Source organism: Thunnus maccoyii, chromosome 20 (genome assembly GCF_910596095.1).
Source record: "Thunnus maccoyii chromosome 20, fThuMac1.1, whole genome shotgun sequence".
Classification (NCBI taxonomy): domain Eukaryota; kingdom Metazoa; phylum Chordata; class Actinopteri; order Scombriformes; family Scombridae; genus Thunnus; species Thunnus maccoyii.
Window position 1 is genome coordinate 11,440,876 of NC_056552.1, and position 22,648 is coordinate 11,463,523.

The window sequence follows — 22,648 nt, forward strand, 5'->3', positions numbered from 1 at the left end:
GGCTGGTCAGAGCTGAGGAGGGGGGAACACTGCTGGAGGCGCTCAGAAGACAAGGCCCGACATAGTCCAGGTCATGCCTGAGCGACCCGACTAGCCCCAGATTTACACACTGTACACACCGCAGCATCTGGGCCAACAGGGAGCCGCGCATGCACACACACACACACAAGTAGCTCACAGACACACACATGAACGGAGTAGATCTGAAGAGAGGACAGGGACTCACCATGGGGAAATCTATACAGCTTATAATTGGGGGAGGCTACAGAAGGAAGAAGAGAACCATAACAAATCTACACAAGGGTGCATGAGGCTAAATAGAACTGAATGTCTAAAAGGAGACTCAAGAAGTGGGACGATTTCAGGAGAAGAGGTACGATATGTGCATTTTGAGCAGTGCTATCTGTGCAAACAGATCTTAATAGATTACTAGCCAACATATTATAGTAAAGATGCAAATATGATAATTTTCCAGTCGATGCAATTCCATTTTAGAAAGGATTTTGAGAAGGAATTAATTGCTCCCTTCACCTTAAACATCCACATTCCTGATGCTGTTGCACATAAAAACAAAAAAAAATGTACTGTTTGGTGAATATTGAATAATGACTTCATAGTGGGAGGCTAACTACCCCTCACCTCAAGACTCGAAGACTTTACTTACAGTCCTTAAACTGTACCACCGTGATTTCTATGTCAGAGGATTTGTCACCTCTGCTGTGAGGTCTTCCTGCTTTTCAAAACACACAATGGGGGAAAAATGAAATCCTTGGAGGAGGATTTAGACACTTATATAACTCCCCAATTATAAAGTTTTTTTTTTTTTCCTCAAGAAGTCTCAGTGCCCTCCCTTCTGTTTATATGACTCACAAATATCTAATACTGAACTGTGTATAATGCCAGTATGCCCACATGACTGCAGAAAAGGCTCTTTTGCTTTCTGCCCGACTGAGTCAGGCATAATGGGAGGCTTGAAAAGCTGCGAGCTTAAACCAGCGCGGTCTTGACAAAGCCTTGGTGGCTTGCTGGGAGACTGTGCATCCTAGGAAGTTGCCAAAAAACTAATTTTCAAGAGCACTCAGCATGGTCTTAAAGCTATCTAATGGAACTAGACCCAGGCTGGACGTTAAATACCTCACTGCTGCATGGGCAATTTGCTGACAATGATGAAAGAAATGACTGCGTAGGCTACTATAACCATCATTAACAGTCAAAAGCAAAAAAAAGTAACAATCCAAATACTGTAACTGTGTATATTTCAACGTATTAGATGAGAGGAGATTTATAATATCTGCCATCAAGATTCAATACTTTACAACAGCACTATCTTGTCAGCTGCTAGGATTTTGTTTTTGTGTAATCATAAAAAAATGAATCCTTGCAACATATAAAACATACATCAGAGATATGAAATATTCAATAGCAACCAATAATAAAAATGCACATCTGACTCTTTGTGGCCAAAAATATATGGACATTGTTGAAAATCTCACCTCTCTGGGAGGCTCCTCACAAGATTTTGGGACCTGGCTGCAGGGATTTTCTTCCATTCAGCCAAAATTGGGCTCTGATGTTGAGTGATAAGACCTGGCTCTCAGTCGTACACCAGTTCATCCCGCTGGTATTGGATGGGGTTAAGGTCAAGGCTCTGTGCAAGTCAGTCAAGTTCTTCCACACCAAACTGGGAAAATTATTTCTTTATAGACCTGGCTTTGTACACAGGGGCATTTGAAATAGAAAAAGGGCTACACCAAACCGTTGAAAGCACACTATTATAACATCATCATTCCTTTAATTGAAAGCAAAGCCATGAAAAACATCCCCAAACTATAAGTAGACAAAAGTATGGACAAAGGAGTGACCTGGTCTAGCAATTTAAAGGGGTCAGTAAGCTTCATCAGAAGTGCTTGTTGGATAGTCAAACAGTGTCTGAAGCAACCCCACATATTTCTGACATCAGAAATGTGAGAGGCTGCATCTAACAATTTTTGTAACTTTCTGAAACTGACAATCTGTTAGAAGAGTAGGAGACAGGTGCAACTAGACAGGATCATAAATGCCTTAGAGGACAGATTATCCAAATGTGTGCACTTTTATCCCCATTATATATTTTTTTTCTTTTCTTTTTCCACCTACTTGCCTGTACATAATAGCTATATGTTTATGTCTCATTATCTCTCTCTGTAGTCTCTGAGTTGAATTCCTTGTGTATTAAACATATTTAGCCAATAAAGCTGATTCTGATTTGAATTATTATCATGTCCAGTGCCACTCTATACCAGTAGGCTCTTCATCCCATCTTCGACTGTGGTCTTAGGAACTGGAATAAATGCTTTTGCCTTCAGACTTGTTTGTTTCAGGCATTATCTTGAACGCTGGTTCGAGTCCAACCGGGAACCTTTGTTGCATGACGTTCCACATCTCTCTCCCCTCATTTAAAGTCATTTCTCTGCTGTCGAATTTCAAATAAGGACAGTAAAAAAGAATATTTTTAAAACTGAAAGTGTGTGTCCACATACTACATTATCCTATATATATATCCTAATGGATACACACTCAACACACAGGACTGTAAATATCTCACTCGTGCATGGCTATTTTGCTGAAATTCCAACAGGCCACTGTAAATAATTAAAAAAAATAAAACATGATGCAATTAACTGTGTCTATTTTAATGAATGAAAAACCAAAATAATTTACAGTCAACATCACCAGGAACAATAAATCATAAAACTGCACATACCTGACACACACACTCGTTCTATACAAGTTAGAAGTAAATCTGACTCATGTAAGAGTAGCTTGTACAAAGAATGCCTGGTATTTGCCTTTAGCCTTGTTCTTTTTACTAGACATATTTTATGATAAACCACAACGACGCCAAGTCATTGAGAGGTCCCAGTCCTTTGTGACCCCCCTACCTGCTGGCCTTGAACCTCCCTTTCGCCTCTACTTATATTTCAGCCTACCTTGATATACCTATTTACTTGTCTGTGGGTGGTCCGGCTAGTACTAAAACAAATTCCCTTCCCCCCACACTGGCAGATCCAGCCATAGAGTACCTGTTTATCCGATTTCAGGAAACGGCTAAAGCTGCCTGCTTGTTTTGCAGTTTACGTCTTTGGTATGAAAGAGGTAGAAAAGGATCAAGGGTGGGCACATGGGAGGAGGGGATCATTCAGCAAAAAGTCCCCTGGCCAGGCCTCAGGACCACCTAACCTGTGGCTTCTATTCCTGACCCCGTAATGTGTGTGTGGGAGGGGGGATATTACCTTTTCGCCGACAGTGCTTCCCCATATTCCCTGACCCCACAGAGACATTACAGTGGGCAAATATAAAGCAGGGCTTCATGAAGCCTGAGCTTATCTGGGCTCTGAAAGTATGTGAGACATGCCTGGGAACAAAAGGCCGTCTCTCAGCCTGGGAGCAGGCCAAGGAGATCTCTTTCAGCAGCCACAGATTGCCCTGTGTTTTCTTAATTGACAGACCCCGGCCACATTTGATAGAAATGACATGCAGCTGGCAGGCAGCCCCGGCCTTCCAGGTAGACCACCTTTCAGCAGGAAAATTGTCCTCAATCTAGTTCATAAAGAAGTTCGATGGAGGTCTCCCAGCCTGCGTCATAAACATATTGGGCTGTGGTGGATTACACCTGCATGGGAAAAGTTGATTATTCAAGACTGTGGGGGCAGCTTATGTCCCCATATCTGCACTGATGGACTTGGTGGTATTTTAAAATAACTATTTGAGATAAATCATAAGCAACGTCTATTAGTTTACATATTTAGTTGGTAGTAGGTTGTTAAATATCGAATGAGTGAATAAAACACCCACATTTAACAACAGATGCTCAATGCTGGGATACAGTGAGTAGGTGAGGCTACATAAAGCTATATGTTCCCCTCTCCCAGTCTGAGGAAAGCATGTCCTCAGCTGGCCAGATACAGTAGTGCACCCTTTGCTTTTTTTTTTAACAGCCCTGTCAATCAAGCCTGAAAGATGGAGCCGTTCTTTTACAAATTTAAACAGAATTAAAAATGTGTTTGCTTGTATAATCTGTATGTATAGTATTCTGTGAATGTGTGTATGATTTTGTTTTTGGTTGTTAAACTTATGGGATTTAATGTTGGGAAGGGGCCTTGTGAAGTTTTCAACGAGGACGCTTCTTATCACAGGTAGGCACTTGGTACACCTGTTGGAAATAAGTTGATTGACATTCATTGTTGGTGAAAAGTTAAGAGGCGCAAACCATGAAAATTGTACACTGAAGAAGGCATGGCCGAAACACCTATGCATGTTTTCCCCTGTGCTTGTGTTGGACGAGTTAAACAAAATAAAAACAAACCCCTTTTTGTGCTTTGGACTTTAACAACTTTAAGCCCAAATTTTAATTTCCAAAAAAATTCAAAGCTATCATATTCAGAAAATTTGGGGTAATTAGTTATTGCACCGTGTCCTGTAACTATGGTACAAGCTCCAATAATTAGTTTACTTAACCTCATGTTCACACATACATAAGGGTTTAAAACTATATTGTATCTGCATTGTATCTATTTATGTATATAAATGTGTGTGTGTGTGTGTGTGGGTTTGAATATTTTAGTGAATATAAACATCTTATAGCTTCAATTAAGAGTTGGAACAAGCTGATACAGAAAATATATGATAATAGACCAAAGATAAAGATGTATTTTCAAATATTTCAGATACTTAAGGGGAAACAAATATGCAAAAATGTATGTTAAAGGGTTAAATAAAGATATTTTGTGCAAAAATATCCAATGATCAACTAAAAGATGTGTTGATTGCAAATCTAAATAAATACTGTTTCATGCTCATGTGTCTACAGATACAGTCAGGGAAAAAAAACACATCTTTGATTTTAAAAAATGCAAATGAATACCAGTGATGTGCCAGCAACGACAAACAACAACATAAACTGCCAAAATGCCTTTGTCACGGCACATATTGTGAAAATCTCTTGTGTGCATTTAGATGCTGGGCATCCCAAAGGCCTGAACTCCACAGAGAATAAAAAGGGGCCATATGGCATCCATGTCTCCAGCCCCCGTGATCCACTCAGGCTGCTTTCCCATCCGGTGTAGGAGAAAGGATTTCAGGGTGCCAAACGGTGTTGGTCCCCTGTGGATATTAGTGGGCCATGGAAGATAAGAAACTAGCCATCCTAGACAGCCAGTTCCATCAGCAGATAAGAGCAGAAAAGGCCTCTGTGCCTCCACCTGAACCTCCACTGATCCACTTCAGGGGCTAATGTGGTGTGACTATAATCTCACAACATTCATCCAATAACATATTTTTGCGTTTCTTTTTTTTAAATTAATTTATGATGTAATTACCACATATGTATTATTTCATAATCAGTCTAACAGTAAACGGATTGTTTAGTTGCAGATATGAAACAAATCCTTCTCTCTTTGCCACAGAAATCCTCTTCATAAAACACAACAAGTTTTTAATAATCATCCAGGCAAAGCAAATGATCATAAATGCAGGACATTTGCATATATAATAATCATCATTTAATAAACAATAAAAAATACGTTTTCCACCTCTAAGGAACATAAGTGTCTGTACACAATTATTTTTTAAAAAGTTTGTAATTTGGGTTCGTTTGAATGATACATCTGCATTATTCTTTAAACATGAGGAATAATTTGCTCAATAATATGAATACCATATTGTAATGTATTTTGAAATATTGTTGATTTAATAAAATAAGAATCTACCTATATTTAGGGAATGTCCTTATAAGATATTATTTATATATATATTACTGTAGCTTTCCACTGAGCCTCTGTTCAAAATAGTCTACATGCTTATTCCAAGGCATCTGATATTTACTGTATATTTGGAGGTTCCTGTACATTATCCCCATTAACAACCAAACTAAGATGAGCTTTACATCCAACCTTTGTTGTCAGAGCTTGAATTCAAGGGTTAAATTACTGTGTACTGTTACCTTATGACTCTTTGAAAGTAAAAATCAAAACACTGCTTACTCTAACAGTAAAGAAGTGCCAAATCTGACACTGTGAAGGATACCAGGGAGATTGTGAGATTGCGACTTATTGAATTGTCTTTAAGGCATAGTTTTCAGTGTCAGCTACAGGCATCAGTATGTGCTTTAAGCACTTCCCTAACTGAATGTTCATAAACAGCTGGAAAATGTGTCTTGTGTCAACCATACCAGTGTTAGTGTGCAAACATACAGCTGCAACCAAGAAAATTAAATGTCAGCAGAAACCGTTTGAATACTTCACATGATTATAAAACGCTTTTTGGAAGCAGCTACACACTATTCCTTAATCTTGTGTGATCTGAAACTTTATACTCCAAGCACTTTGACTCTTAACTAATCTGAACAGGACAGAGATATGAATATTTAAGGTCATCTGATAACTACTGAATAAGTCATGAAACAAAGGACTACTCAGAAAAAATATCAGCACTGAGATTATGCAACTAATCATCAAGTTGGGATCAAAAAACTATGTTGGAAAGAGAGTTTTATTCTCACATTTCAGGCCTGAGCTCCCCCTGCTAGCACACTGACATGCTCCAGATTATTTTTCGATAGGGGATTCACACCCAGTTAAAACTCTTCTTGTGCACAGCACTGGCTGATGGAGCTTCTCTCTCTCTGGTATTGTGCCAGGCAGATCCTTTTCCCAGCTGCCTTTCTACACAGGGAACTTTTTTTTTTTTTCCAGAGGCCCAGTAAAGGCAGAGTGGGGAATTTTTAGGCAAAAAGATGGGTCACAACTTCCCTCCCCTGCCCTACAGATGCAGATACAGAGGTCGGTTAATGAAGTAACAACAAATTGGGCCGCGGGCTAATTTGGAGTGGCGTTTCCTGGCCCCTCTTGGCCCATAGAGATGTGTTTCATTTTCTCTTATCAGTGATTCAGTCATGTGGATTTACGCATGGACGCCTCTGTCTCCCCCGATCGCTGTGCTAATGGAAACTTCGTTAATGTCATTAATCTACAGGCTGAGACATGTACTAAACACATATTTTGCTGTTTGTGCGCCATTTGTGAAATAATGCTGAGAGCTGCATTTACGTCAGACTTTCTAGACAGTGAGGCAACAAAGCAGAAAAGAGACACAGTAGACGAACAGTAGAACAGTAGAATAGTTCAGGTGATATTAATCATTTTGTGGCTTCAAACATGTAAACTATAACCCACTACAAATGATTATATTCACCACACTCCATAGACTGTCCGCTGTTTTCTCTCTTTGTCCTGAATCAGATCTGAGCCTCCCTACAAAGTAAATGATGAGACAGCCTCTAGCATCTTTCAGTGTCCACTAACCATAACAAGATGTGATCTGTGATTACGGCAGAATGCTGAACTCTGATCTCTGCTGGCTGGAGGACACAAGTTCAACACAGTTACTCACAATTTAGCAGCCCAGATTAGTCAGAGGACAAAATGCTTCAATGCAAAATCCTGCCAGTATGAATCCTCATCATGCTTATTGTAAATACATGTTCTCTATTAGGATGTTTATATTGCAGGCAAATTGAGCATATCTATAAAACTTGGCCTTTGGGTGCTCAAAATTGGGCAGGAACTCAAGGCTGGTTGGCAGGAGGCTCGAGGACAGAGTGGGGAACCAAAGGCTGAGAAAGTGGAGCAACGCACCTGCTTTTAAAGGACAAACAGACCCATTATTTGTCAAGCTCATGAAGTGAAACATCTCATTTGCAAAGGGGGGTAAATCCACTGTCTTCTTAATGCATTTTAGAAGTCAGCTGAAAATAACATGGTGCTTTAGCAGTCTGAGTCAACTACCACAGCTTAAGGCTGAAGTAAATGCAGAAAGTGCAATGCCACCGATGGCCACTAGATGCTGCCTCCAAAAAATCATTGGCTCCAACTGACTCCCATTCAAAAAGCATCAATGAGTCATTATGGTCACAATCGCTAAATTCGAGGCCTCTAATAAGTGTCCTGGTGGTCATTTTGGAAATCATTGCTCTATTAATAAGATGTGAAGACTTACAGTATTAGATGTTTGCTGTGTGGGTGTTGATTGACAGGTGTGATGGACAGTTCCCTCGCCTGCTGCTCTCACTGGCCCGGGGACTTCAACTGAGCCAGAAAAACAGTGATTTTTTCTGACATGTAGCTCTGCGGTGTTTGTGGTTAAGGAGTTACACTAACAAGACCCTCACAGGATGCTGTCACACAATATTTCGGTAGGTTTAATGTTACTTGATTACAATATCTGCCCTGTTAGCACAATTTCACTAAAGTAGCTAATGTTAGCCCAAATGTGCACCACTCAGTGTTAAAATCTCTTTATTCTACATATTACAGGAAGTAATAACTTTTTCAACGTGCATATGAACATGTCGAAAAATGTGAATCTATCCTTGAAGTGCTTATGTTACCTTTAAAGATGCTACACCACTGATGCATGGCTTTGAAGAAGGTCTTTAACACCCGAAGCTCCAGCTGTGCCTCCACTATAGAAAATACTTCTGCTGAAAACCCAAACTACAACATCTATATTCATGGGCTGTACGCACAGATATTGGTCGACTGTACGAATTCCCATTTGCATGACAAAGTGTGCAACAAATACTTTGTTATATCAAATGCTACCTGGTGAATAAGTGTCACACTGCCTAAGCAGCTCGTCATATTAAGATTAACAGTAGGGGTGATTCAGCTTCAGTTCATCACTCAGTTTTGACTTGTACACCAATATTTACAATTGTGGTATTAAGGCTGCAACTAATGATCATTCTCATTAACAGGTAATCTATCTTTTTTGTTGATGTTTAATCATAACAAGACCAAAGGTAACTTCAAATGGTTTGTTATGTCCCCCTTACAGTCCAAAATCCAAAGATGTTCTGTTTACAATTATGTAAAACAAATAAACCCTTAAAATTTGAGAAGCTACAATCAGTAAATGTTTTTCAGCATTTTGCTGCAGTGATTAAGCAATTATCAAAGTTGTTGTCAAGTCATTTTCTGATCAAAAGGTTCCTTAATCTGTTAATCATGTAGGCAAGAATGTCAGCAGGATAATACTGCTACAAAAAGGACAGAAAAGTATTTCAATAAAGAATATTTTTAATATATTTCAGTGGGAAATCTTTATATTCTTTCTTATAATATTTGCCACAACCCATGATTCCTTATTTAAAATAGTAAAAAGTGATGGTGTTGCTGATGGAAAAGATAATATGTGGGCTCTTTCTAACAAGAACTGGGCCAACACATTCTCCACCTAAGCCGGGAATAGTTGTGAGTCAGACTGGTCATGATGCTCTATTCACTCAAAGCGAATGAGAAAAATGTCTTAATGAGTAGATAAACTATGCGAGTACTAACCACAGCTAGCTGACCATGTGTTTCCTGTCCAGTCTGGGGTTAGGAACGGAGCAATTAGAGAGATACTAATGGATCTGACAGTTATGAGTCCAAGGAAAGCTTTAAATGTCGCTTCAATTAGATGGCACCCTGAAGATGTGTTGTGTGGCATCGTCACTTACTCACTCCGCATAGAAGCTGATAAAACCACTATACTGACATCCATGACACACACACTGTACGAACACTGAAGACTTTGTCTTCCACAAGTACATCAACACCTTCAAAATCTCTCTAAATTGAGCCCCTTGCGGTTGAGTTCGACGGATTCTAAACATACATGTTTATTCATGCTGATTTTAAAATCCAACATTATTTCTTGCTTGGTTGATCGACATTTTGATGGCCATGCTCACAAAGCCACTTTAATGTTGTCATTAGTTATGCTTCTCTGGTGGCCAAAAGATGGATCCTTAAGTCCCAGGATCCAATAAGGTCGTATATGAATGGTTGGAGGAGATAAACTACATCAAATAAATGAAAGAAAGACTCATTCACTGATGGAAGACGGGAGAAAAAGTCTGTTAATTAAAAATATGAAAATGAACAAAATCTCTGACACAGTTTTTGGCCCATCTCTGAACCTCTCTGAACAGCTACAGTAATTCTCTCTCCACCTCATATGAACATCGTTTACTTAACAGGAAGCTGAAAAGTAACCAGTTTCTGATTGTTTTCCTGAGCAGGATCTGGTTTTTACACATGCTGAAGATGAAAATAATATTTTGCATTCATATAAATGACTAAAAACTGTTTTGATAATGACTCAGTTTATTATCCAGTTGTTTAATGTTAGATGAAAATTCATCCATAGTATATTTATCGTATTTCTCTTGCTTTTCTAAACTAAAATATGGTCTTTTTTGACATTCATCTCTCTTGTTTTGACTGGATGCTTCAGGACACAAGACAAAGTTCAACAGCTACTTAAATGTAGGAAAACTGTTAAGAAACATTATATTTTCAGAAAGTTAATGAAAAAACAGTACAATAAACATGATTTACCGAAATCCCTCATTATTCATTTACACCATACAGCGCATTTGGATATGGTTACTGAGATCCAAATGGCAGTGACTGTTTTTATTCTAAAGTATTAACAGTAGATTATATATAATATTCCCAAGTTTCTTGTATAACAAACTAGTTAAAATATTAAAATATTAATAAAATTATAAAATATTACTGTAATTATTTTGTTTACTGAAAGAACATAAAATGAGCGACACTGAAACAAAACTATTGTTAACTTAGTAAGGAGAGGACATTTTCATTTGTTTATTTTCCATGTTTACTTCTTTTATTTATTTGTATTTGTTTACTTATATACTTATTTACATCCCATGGTGTATTGATGTATTTCACTGAGATATTTTCCTTTTTCCTACCTCGTTATAGGAATTTGTATTATGTGTACACCCTGCTACAAATGGAAGGATGGATGTGTGTGTCTTTTTGTTTTGTTGAAGATTGTTGTATGTCCATACTAAAAAAAAGACTTTGTACCGTATATGTGTTATCTGATTGTTTGTGTTTGTTACCTTCAATGGGATAAAAAAAAAAGATTGAGAAATAAAGAAACTACAAATGGCAAACAGTAAATGTGTGCCTGCGGATAAGTTTGGGGGAAACTTACGACGCCGTCTTTGTCATTTTAATCCACCTCAAAAACAAGAGGATTAATCAGAATTTTCCCCTGTACTTGTGTGTTTATATTAACAAGTATTAACAATGCATGTCATTCTTGCCATTTCGGTCAAAGAACAAATATACCTTATCAGAGCTAATCCAAATGCCAAAGCAAAGAGACTCCGATGAGAATACGACAGCCATAATTGGCCTTTTTCACTGCAGACATTTTACATGTCACAGTAGAAACAGCACAGGTGTAAATAGTCAAATTAATTAAGGCTGAATTCCATTTAGCTGCTGCCTTCTTTGGACAGTAGCATAAAACTGAGTCACTGTCCTTAATGGTATTAGTAACATCTGTTTTTCTCCTATTATGACATGTCTGCAGTGAAAAAGGTCTGTATTACCTGGTTGTTAATTGTTTTTTTTCTTTTTAAGGATCATGGTTTGTCCTGTTAGTAAACCAGCTGTCACAACACACATGAATGAAACCGATGAGCCTCTAAACAACATAAACAGACTTTGAAAGCAGCCAGAGATTAAAATGAGATTTATTCTTAGTTTTAATAAGTACAGTATATTACACGCTGCCAGGGGCTAAAACTGCATACTGAATAACCAACTTCATTGTTGCGCCTTGGTATGAAATGATCAGTTGCTATTGATCAATAATTTAGAAAAGTGCCAGATTATTGACAGGAAGACAAAATATGTGAGGCTATGTTTGAGGAATCCCCCCCATACACTCAATCACTTGAACAGAAATTGCTGCGTGGTATATAATAACACGGCGATGTTTCTTTCCCCCCCTGCAGATCAATGCTAATTGAGGTCCTACATGATGAATGTAGTCTGAAGCGTTTTTAACCCGCTGACTGCTGAGCAGCAACACAATAAGGACAGGCCACTGTTGGGTTACTGTTTAACACTGAACATGTTTTTTCACTGATTGTTATAGCTGCAGAAGTTATTTTTTGTTCCAGTAAATGTCTTGCAGTTAATCTAAATTCCTTTTCCATGCAGTATGACACAAGAGTGTTATCTATTTTGCATCATTTGTTATTTTGAGGGGAAAACTGTATGATGTCACCCAGACTCTTGCTTATCTTTGCTTGCAGAGTTGGAAAAAAATTAAGCTCAGTTTGGTTAAATAAGGGTGTCTACTGCATATATATGGCACATCAGTTTCTACATGAATTGAAATTTCAAGATTTTCTTTATAACTAATGACACTGTGATGTCTCCTTGGAGGCACGGCGGTACAATATGATGATCAGCACAGCTAACAGAAGGATGCTGTTCGATCCCTGAAGCCCTGCAAACACAACTCTCTGCTGGTGCAAAATTCGGCTTGTGGACAGCACGCAGCAGATGGGGTAAACCATGCCATCAAGTGGAAAATAGACCTGTTGTGTTGTCACAGAGACAAGTTACAATATAGTCTGCCAATCGTACCACCAGAGGAAACTATAAGAGGGATTTTTAGCACGTAGCTGTGGCAACAAGGGGAAGCATTAATTCTTATTGTGCATTCACTGCATCAAGTGTTAACAAGATCATAAGTTTTTTTTCCCACTACATGCCTAACCAGTCAAACACTTAGATTTGTTCTCTAAAGCATAGAGAAAGGGAGTCTTGACCTTCTTATATACTCCTGACCCTGGTTCCTGACATATTTCTCATTAAATATCACTATATGGTTCCAACATGTGCTGTAGTTTAGAAGTCATGCAGCTTCTTGAACAGAATAACAAATATCCTGACTCATTGCTGCCACCTTGTGTCAGATTAAGTCACCTCATCTCAGAACACACTAGTGCAACACTTTGACAAAGGCCTCTTATGCTTAACAGTCAAGGGAATTACAGCAACCTCCTTTTTATTGACAGAGAAGCAATCTGTTGGCTGGGATGTTTTTTAAAAAGGGGTTAAGGGTCATTATTTTGAACATTTGTTTGTGTTAAATCTGTCAAGAACAGTCCCTTAATTTACCTAAAACCATGTTACTTATACCTGAAGAGTACTTCTTTTGTCTTTGACTTCTATACTCAGCAATGGACACTTGAACAAAGTGACATCAAACTACATTACAAGTATCCCAAATATCCTAACAGATGCATTTGTGCGCTTCTTTATGGCAGCAGAGAAGTGACAACAATCATTTTTGATGGTACTTGACAATTGAATATTTTTAATATAATGCATTTACTGTATTACTAGGCAACATCATCTACACACAGATACTTTTAAAAGGCATAACGGGAAAGAGTCATAATGAAATCATATACTTATTTCAAAGACTAGGATGCATTTATTAACAATATGGATTGCAAGGGTTGCTTCACTAACGTCACAAAAATTCAATTTTCCAATTAACCCTCATGGGATTCAGCAATGAACATAGTTTTGGTGTAATAGTAGAGTAATAATAGAGTAAGAAATTAACATTTTTAATGACAGTGAGGTCTGTGGATGATCCTGAGGAGCGAGGAGCTTCTGGAAGACAGACGATCAACAGCACAAAAGCAATTGCATCCACCTTTATTGTACTGCGGTGGCAGCAGAAGTCTCAGCAGTAGTGGAGACAATAAAACCTGTACAAATAAAACCAATGGCCAGACACAACCTGTGTTAAGTGACAGAATATTGATGTTGGCACATACATGCAGAATAAAATGTTTAATTAAACTCAAACATTTTTTAAATGTTTCTAAATGAAACATAAGATAACTGCTTCTTACAATGTCATATACACAAAGAACCTTGTTTAAAAACCAACAAAACAAAATGCTGTACTTCGAACTGCGCCTCAAAAAAGTCACTTTATCACAACACTGAAAGATTAAGAAAAAGTTCAGTGACATCTTTTGAACATGACGCAGCAATTCTTAAAAGTACATGGCTTTCATCAGTCATATGCAAGAGAATTGTTTTCAGTTTCTTCTTAAATAAGCATCTTTGATCATATTCAAGTGAGGTTTTTTTTTTTTTTTGTCCACATTATTTTGGCACACCAACATAAGTGCAACTCATACATGTCTTCTTGGATTGTCTTCACATTTCTCAGAAGAATCCACATGCCCATGTGATGCAGCTGATGGTGATCGACTCTGATGTGAAGACACCTGTAATACAAGAAGGTGAATGTTACAAATGATTGGTTGTCACTCAAAATAGACAAGTACTAAATTCATTGTGGTTGACATTTGGCCCTGTTTGGATCTTTGACAGTCAGTTTTGAATATAAATATGTCAGAAGCTCAATTAGTAGATATACTGCTGATATTACCTACCTGTGTGCACTTGTTGGACAGACAGATGGCCCTTTAGCTATATCTGGAGATTGATAAAAGGAGCAAAACCCAGCACATCCTGAAGAAGTACCAGTGCCCTCTGTAAAGGTGGCTCAACATCAATCACTACGTTGCGTTTTCGTAGAGGATCGAGGCTTGATTCTGTCACATTGTGGCAATGATTCACCTTCAGGGACTGCAGCTTCGGGCAGTACTCTGCAAGCGTCCTGTGAGCACAGCATGCAAAAGATCTTATAGATGGGTGCACAAGTGCGGTAAAGCAAGTGTGGGCAGAGTGGCACAAAGTTAGTTGGATTACACTAAGAAAAAATATATGGTATACCTGATGGACTGGTTCCTGACCCGCAGGCAACCTGTCAGGTCCAGCTGCTCCAGGCCCCTGCAGTTCTTGGCCACCTCCTCCACCGACTCGTCAGTAACATTGGCATTGACTGCCAAAGATAGAGACGTCAACTTCAAACACTTCTTGGCCAGGTAGCAGATGGCGTCGTCCTTGAGCTGGCGGCAGGCGGTGAGGTCGATGGACTGCAGCCCCCCGCAGTGGTCAGCCAGGCTGCGCAGGGACAGGCTGTCCACCCACTCACAGTGTGCCAGGCCCAAGTGCTGGAGGTGCATGCAGCTCAATGACACAGCCACCAGGGAGTGGCGGGTGAGCCAAGCACACCCGCTCATGTCCACTCTCAGCAGATGCTGGTTCTGGCCGATAACTGGCAGCAGCTCCTGGTCTGTCACCCAGTCTGAACAGTTCTGAAGTGACAGGCTCTGGAGAACTTTGTTGTCCTTTAACATGGAGCAAAACGCCTCCTTGGGGATGCATGGTCCAACCTGTGCATATCACAGCAGAACAGAGAGCAGACTTCTTCAAGAACTTGGGCTGCAACGATAAATGCCTCTCAATATATATTTAAAGGCTGGAAACATGAAACGCAACACTCATCGGGACTTACCGGGGACAGATCAAATGTCCTGCAGTTGGCTAGATACACCTGGATGAGGTTATGGAACTGCTTGCTCACCCTCTGCAAGCTGACAATGTGTTGCAGTGGCAAATGGCATAAAATGTGAGGAATTAGTACATCCTCCCAGGGCAAATCCAAAAGATGACATCTGGTGAAGAAACGCAAACCGTGTTTACAGCTGAACTTTGTTACTGCAGCCAAAGCAGTTTAAACGGGAGCATAGTAACTGTTAAACACTTTAAAGAGCAAGAATAATGACCGCAACATTACATTAGCAATAACTGATGTTATATCAGCCTTGTCACGATAATAGGCTATATATTTAAACCGAAGTCAGCTGCCATAAATAAATAGAGCTACATTTCTCAGTGACTTGGTCGTTGTTGCTCGCTAGCTGTGTAACGTTAACGTTAACTCAGCTAACGTTAGCTCGATAGCAGCCGCTCCAGCTGCTTTCAAGATACAAAATTCAGTATTTAAGATGCACTTACGTTCGTGTTTTTGCCTCTTCATCCATTATGGCTTGGATTTGTTATACAGAGTTTTTAAGGACGTTTTGTTCTCCACAAAGATGCCAAAATAATATATTTTCCTTCAGCATTTTGCGAGCAATTGAAGAATAACCAAGCCCAATGCTGCCTTCGCTTACTGTCGGAAAAAGCTACATTATATTAAGATCGGGTGGCACATTAACTATCAAACAAGGGTGAATTTTTCAACATATGGAGACTGAATCAGTATTAGGAAGTGATGGTCACTGTGATACAGTATTAACTCTTTTCATAGATTAAAACCAATGTTATCCACTTTGAAGGCTATTTTTTCCCCACTCGTTTTGTTATTTCAGCACAACGTAGCCCAATTCTGTGCCATTTTACTTAACTAAAACAATAATTATCACCACCTTGTGAATAAGGAGTGAATTTCTTGTCGCTTTCTACCAAAGATATACCTATATGAATGTCGAGGGCGTCGTATTTTAGAGATTTCTGCCTACTGTAAAGATGGACGTTGGCGTTTACGAGGCAGTAAAGTGAATGCATCAGTGTCAACCTTCCGGGTTCACGTCAGAGATCATGATAAAGGCATTTTACACACCTGTAATCTTTATTTATTTACTTATTTATTTTCCTCAGTTCTCTTATTTGTATTGGGGATTTTTTAAAATACATGATTCAATTTTTTTGGTGCTGTGCCTTTAATGCCCTTCTATGTCCTTTTTGAAATTGTTCAACAGTTTTTTGTGATGATTTTCCTGTATATGTATATTGTTTTTGTGTATTGTGTATTTCAATATTTGGCCAATAAAGCGGGAGGAAAAAAACACATTGGTTTGCCTTCAGGATTTTTAAAACAACTCTTTTGAATGTTTTTTTAGACCTCCTATACTTTATAATCATATATTTTCCAGAATTGGTCGGTTTCCTGTTGGACTTTTTATCTTTTGTGCACAAAATAATGTCAGCAGTCTTTTCCTACATTTAATGAGTAGTTACAAAGTAACCTGTACATAGATCTGATCAGGAAAGAATTTTTTTTTTAAAAATAGACCAATACTGTTGTGTTAAAGAACAAAACACTGCACAGATTTAACTTTGCAGAAACAAAATGAACAGTCTGTCTCATTGTGATAAAACTATTAACACACAAAAACTGGAGAAATCAGTGTAAAAACTCCTGTATTTTATTTACTGCAGCTCTCACCTTAATGTTACACTACTTTCTGTAACTGTCAGTAGTAAAGAGGAAAGGATGCTGCCAAACTACTGTGTTCTTCAGACCCATACATGTCAATTTTGTTCATTTAATTTGAATCCCAATTAGCTGTCACTGTCCTAACAGCCACGCTTCCTATGTTACATCTGTTGAACAAATGACCATTCTGCAAACTCACCTCTGCCCAGAAGAACAATGAAGTCAGTCATGCTGAACAATTGCTGACCCATGAGGTATGTTTCAGAGAATGAGACGAGCCAACAGGATAGCTGAGTGAATACTCACTCTTGACTGACTACAATCCCATATACAAGCTAAAGTCCAGGCATGGCGAATAAATCAATCTATGATTTCTCTGCTGAGACCCTGGACGGACAGCTGGTTCCGCTCAGTAACTTCAGGGGTAAGGTGCTTCTGGTCGTCAACGTTGCCACCTTCTGAGGGTCAACAATAGAGGAGGTAATGTTCTGCAGAAGCACTGATTGATTACAGTCAGACCACATTATCTCATAACACATAACCAGTGCAGTCATTTTTTTTTATTAGAGGTATTTGATTTTGAGCTCTTTTCCCTCATTCGCTCCTTAGTACCACCGACTGAATGCACTGATGGAAATGTTTGGTGACCTCAACTTCACTGTCCTAGGATTCCCCTGCAACCAATTTGGTCTTCAGTCGCCTGGTAGGTACATTAAAGCTTTTGTAATTTAACAGAGGTAGCATATACTGCACAGTACTCATAATACAGAATTGCCCTTTTCAGTGTTTTATGATTACATTTTTGTATGATTATTATTGCTGATGCATGAACATGTAAGCTAATTTGATTATATCCATATTCATATACTGTTGGGCAGTTTGATCTATAGCAATGCATCATATTTCTTATGTTTTGTATGGAAAATCTTAATGTGAATATGAAAGGTATCTTGTAAATGAATGGATGTAGTGGAACAACAAGTAAAATATGTAATGGAGTAGATATATAAGTAGAAATGTAAAGTTAAATTGAAATACTCAAATTGAGTACAAGTACGTCAAACCTGTACAGAAGTACAGTACTTTTGTGAATGTATTTAGTATAAATCCACAAATTTCTGAACACACACATTATGGTTTTCATGACACATACATCATGAATAACTCTTTACTTATATTTTTACAGAGGTGAATCATGAAACTTTAAATATTCTGAGGTATGTGAGACCTGGTGCAGGGTTCGTGCCAAAGTTTCCTGTCTTTAGCAAAGTTGAGGTGAATGGATTAAATGAAGAGCCGCTTTTCACCTATCTAAAGGTATTGTGCTTTGTATATAAGATTTAAATATACGTATAGGATTACTGAATGAATCACTTGTAGGCTGACACTGTCATTTCTTATCACAGGAATCTTTGCCATTTGTGAACCCTGTTATTGGAGATATAAAGAAATTCTACTGGTCCCCAATCAAAGTTAATGATATTCGGTGGAATTTTGAGAAGTTCCTAATTACTGCAGATGGCATACCCTTCAGAAGGTAAAGTCATATGCCATAGACCTAAAATTATAAATCTCAAAAGCCCTTCATTAGGTCTAACATATTACAGTGGGTCTAATGTTTTCTCTATGCTGCAGGTATGAACTCCACTGTCCCATTGAGAAAGTAGAGAAGGACATTGCAGACCTTCTCTGATGGACTTTCTTTAATTTATCACCGGTGGCAGAGTGACGATCCCCCAGTAAATGCATACGTGCCCCTGAGCTGGATCTGATGGGAAGTGGAACAGGACTCAGAGCTTCAGTGCATTCACTCTGAGAACACGTTCCCTTCAGCCACTGGAGGAGTTTTCATGTCACTTTCACACTTTTCTCTGATGTGATGGTGTCTGCTCCTGAAAAATAAATATGAATTAAACACTATAAAACAAATCCTCATGTATTTATAGTTTCTTTTGTTATCACTCTTGATATTACTGTTATTAATAGACATAATGGGTCAGTCAGCAGTAGAACTGCAATGATTAGTCAATCAACAGAAAATGAATCTGCAACTATTTTGATTATCAAATAATCGTTATAGTCATTTTTCAAGCATAAATAACAAAAACTTGATGGTTCCAGCTTCTCAAATGTGAACAGTTGCTGTTCTTCCTTGTCATATATGACAGTTTATTGAATATCCTTACATTTTGGACTGTTAGTCAGACAAACAAGCAATTTGAAGACCTCATCGTCGCCTCTGAGAAATTATGAATGCATTTTTTGCTATTTTTTTTAACATTTCATTGTCTAAACAACTAATCGAGAATAGTCGGCACAGTCAGCAGTCACTACTACAACATCAATGTAGACGTATTGTACACTGTAGATTTAAGAATTTGGTCCTAATGTCGACCCGTACTTCCAACCCTGCGCACGCGTACTTCTTATTCTGTCCGACAGCAGCAGCCAGTAAACATGGCTGGTGTTGGTTTCCGGCGGTTGGCCCTAGCCCTTTCTAAAGGCAAAGGGTCTGGTATTCCAGCCCTTCTGTCGGGAAGTAGAGCAGGTCAGTTATACTATAACATTTTGCAAAGCTGTCTGATGAATCTCTCCGAAGATACGTGTCAAATTTTTAAAGTTTGAAGCCCCGAATTTACGTAACCTTGACATGCTAACGTTAGCTACGCGGCTACCGTTGTTCTGAATGAGGGTGAAGGCGAGCAGAATAACATTGTTGTTTCTTTCCAAAATTCTTTATATGCGTGACCTGTTTTATTCACATATTCACCGATTGTTGTTTCAGCTTCTGCCACGTCAAAGGATAGTCTACCTGGTCCGTTCCCGAATACCCCTGAGGAGAGAGCTGCTGCAGCAAAGAAGTACAACATGAGGGTTGAGGACTATGAACCATATCCCGACAAAGGCGAGGGGTGAGATTTATTCTGAATGAATCTGACATTCATAGTAGTTTAAACTGTACGTCATTTCTTTGTAGAGCAAAGACAGATGCGGAAAAGTACAACGTCCTCATGGTTATGTTTACCAGATGCACACGTAAAGGATGTACTGACATCATCACCAGCAACAGTATTTAAATAGATGACATATGCCATCATTTTGTGTTTTTGTAGCTATGGTGATTATCCAAAGCTTCCTGCAAGATCTCAGCATGAGAGGGACCCCTGGTACCAATGGGACCACCCTGACCTGAGGAGGAACTGGGGAGAGCCGGTAAGATAGTGCTGATAATATTTCCTACTGTTTTGTTAGATAAGTCATAGATAAATTGGTATTGGCGTGTACATTACAGAAATGCAGATATACATTGGAGGTCATTTAGAAACAGTACATAATTTGTCCATCACCAAGCACTTACAAGTCAATTTGTCAACTATAAAATATCCCACTTAGTACAAACTTGGTTGATGGTCACTATTAATAAAAAAAAAAGTAAGAGATCATCATCAGAATGTTTGTTAATATTATGTGTTTATATAAACGATAGCAGATTTTGCATCCTTTGATGTAAGCCTAAAAAATCTATTATCACTTGGGGTCTAGATTTTAGTTTTCTATCTTTCTTCATATCATTCAGAGATCATTTGCACATTTCTACACAATTCATAGTGTTTTACTGCTGCAGTCAAGAGACACAACACTGACATAACATTGTATAATCTCTGATAAAGATCATACATGCATTATCGTGTCTAGAGTGTCTGGAAGAACCATTGTTGCTTTACTTTTTAAGTGCATCGTTCTATTCCTCTTTAAAGGGTCTCTTACTGTTGGGTATGTAGACAGTGTTCAGATTAGCTTGTTTGCAGTTCTTTCTCAACAGGACGCAGTGACTCTGTACAATCATCAGTTGACTAAAATGACAAAATAAATTGTTCTGACAGTATAAGATTGCTCACAACAGTTCATCAGTGATTGCTCTCTTTCTATTTTTAGATGCACTGGGATTTTGACATGTACATCAGGAACCGTGTGGATACATCTCCCAGCCCCGTGTCCTGGTCTTCAATGTGCAAACAACTGTTTGGTTTCATCGGGTTCATGTTGTTTATGTTCTACCTTGGGGAGAAATTCCCAGCTTACCAACCTGTTGTAAGTACAGAGGCTTGAAATCATTGTTCATTTTGCAAACTAGTTTTCAAAGTGTGTGAAATGGCCTAGTCATCACACTTGTTTAAAAAACACTCTGGCTTGGGAAATTATTTTATTTTTTCTTAATTTATTCTAATAATCCCTGCACTTACCACAGGGTCAGGACCAGATACAAAACCCCCAAGTGATTAATGAGTCTCTTTGTGCAATGGTTATTATACCATGCTGAATTGTGCCTTAGATACATATACATACACTGTATGTGTGGTGGACTCCAGGAAGAATAGCCAATGCTTATGCTGGTGCTAATGGGGATCCAAAGAAAGAGAGAAAGAGGTGTAATCACAGCGCATGTCGGCTTACTGTGTTATTCCTCACCATTAACTGGGTAATATATGGTTAGGCAGAGAAGCTCAAATCTCTTTCTTATTTGACATATATGAGATAAGTTTAACCTCTAATAGGTACATGTGGAAATACTGAATGAAATGAATTCAATTAATTTTTAAAGGTTCACAGTTCTTCTAACGAGTTGTGTAATTATGCATGTAAGGATAAACTAACAGTGTTATGTTGATGTATTTTGTATCAGTTTGGGCTGACAGCTCGACCCTTTTATCTAAAATGTTTTTAAGGAGAATATGACAGATTATTCAGGCTGAATATATAATTATAAATTTCTTCTCAAGTACTGCAGGTATTTCAGTAGAATTAGAAAGTTTTACAGACATCTTTGAGTGTTTTACTTTATTACCTGTATGTTTATTTGAATCTGAAAAACAAAATGTGAATGCTTTTAGTCATTGAAGTACAATGTGAGCAAGACTGTTAAGAAAAATATGAGTTCCATGAAAATATCAAAGTATCTTAAACAGTTTTCCAATGTTTTAATATCACTTCTGTTTAGCACTGTGCCACCTGTACAGAAAATGTTTTGGATTATGTCTTTCATTTAATAACATGCACGTTTTCATTAAAGCCTTTGTTTCTGTTCCAGGCAGAGAAACAGTATCCCTACAACAACCTGTACTTGGAGAAAGGAGGAAATCCTGAAAAAGAACCTGAGGAAGTCAAGCATTATGAAATTTAAAGACTTCAGTCTGATTCTACTTGTGTATATATATTTCTGTCAAGAATAAAGACTTATGTTAACAGTTACCTCTGTTTTGTGCTGTTTTGTGTGTTGAATGAAAGTCAACCTGCCATAGGAACAAAAGTCAGGTGTCCATATGATCACTGAAAGAGGTTTTCCTACTGTAATAACTTAATCATTCCTCCCGTTCACTCATACTGGCTATTAAAAGATTCCCTTCAAATGTGCTATCACTGACTACGTTTACATGCACAAAATATTCCGGTTTTTGTCCTTATTCCGAAAAAGGCAATATTCATACTAAGCTGTTTACATGGCTAACGGAAATGAATATTCCTCTAATATTCCCATTTACATGCAGGAGGTGTTCAGGGTTTCTGCTCCAGTGGGAACTGGAATCACGAGATCTCCGCAGGCAGTGAAGTAAACCAGCGAGGTGAAAAATAT

At 38.4% G+C, this 22,648-nt stretch overlaps 3 protein-coding genes across 4 annotated transcripts; 2 read left to right on the plus strand and 1 right to left on the minus strand.

Moving 5' to 3' along the window:
* Positions 1-13,335: 13,335 nt before the first annotated feature.
* fbxl15 (F-box and leucine-rich repeat protein 15) lies at positions 13,336-16,355 on the minus strand. 2 transcript variants are annotated; one of them, XM_042397413.1, is made up of 5 exons: positions 15,813-16,355; positions 15,310-15,469; positions 14,685-15,187; positions 14,338-14,568; positions 13,336-14,173 (listed from the first exon to the last, which is right to left on the minus strand). In XM_042397413.1, the coding sequence occupies exons 1-4, from the start codon at positions 15,836-15,838 to the stop codon at positions 14,379-14,381; spliced, it is 879 nt and encodes a 292-aa protein (XP_042253347.1). In that variant the 5' UTR covers positions 15,839-16,355; the 3' UTR covers positions 13,336-14,173; positions 14,338-14,378. The 2 variants fall into 2 exon arrangements, with proteins under 2 accessions (XP_042253347.1, XP_042253345.1); XM_042397411.1 differs by having other exon boundaries at positions 14,342-14,568; positions 15,813-16,354.
* A 312-nt stretch (positions 16,356-16,667) lies between these two features.
* Positions 16,668-18,996, plus strand: gpx9 (glutathione peroxidase 9). The gene is made up of 5 exons (XM_042398575.1): positions 16,668-17,496; positions 17,626-17,719; positions 18,203-18,333; positions 18,423-18,553; positions 18,652-18,996. Exons 1-5 carry the CDS (start codon positions 17,365-17,367, stop codon positions 18,707-18,709), a joined length of 546 nt encoding a protein of 181 aa, XP_042254509.1. The 5' UTR covers positions 16,668-17,364; the 3' UTR covers positions 18,710-18,996.
* A 435-nt stretch (positions 18,997-19,431) lies between these two features.
* Positions 19,432-22,266, plus strand: ndufb8 (NADH:ubiquinone oxidoreductase subunit B8). The gene is made up of 5 exons (XM_042398573.1): positions 19,432-19,564; positions 19,802-19,928; positions 20,130-20,229; positions 20,953-21,108; positions 22,106-22,266. The coding sequence occupies exons 1-5, from the start codon at positions 19,474-19,476 to the stop codon at positions 22,196-22,198; spliced, it is 567 nt and encodes a 188-aa protein (XP_042254507.1). The 5' UTR covers positions 19,432-19,473; the 3' UTR covers positions 22,199-22,266.
* Positions 22,267-22,648: the final 382 nt, after the last annotated feature.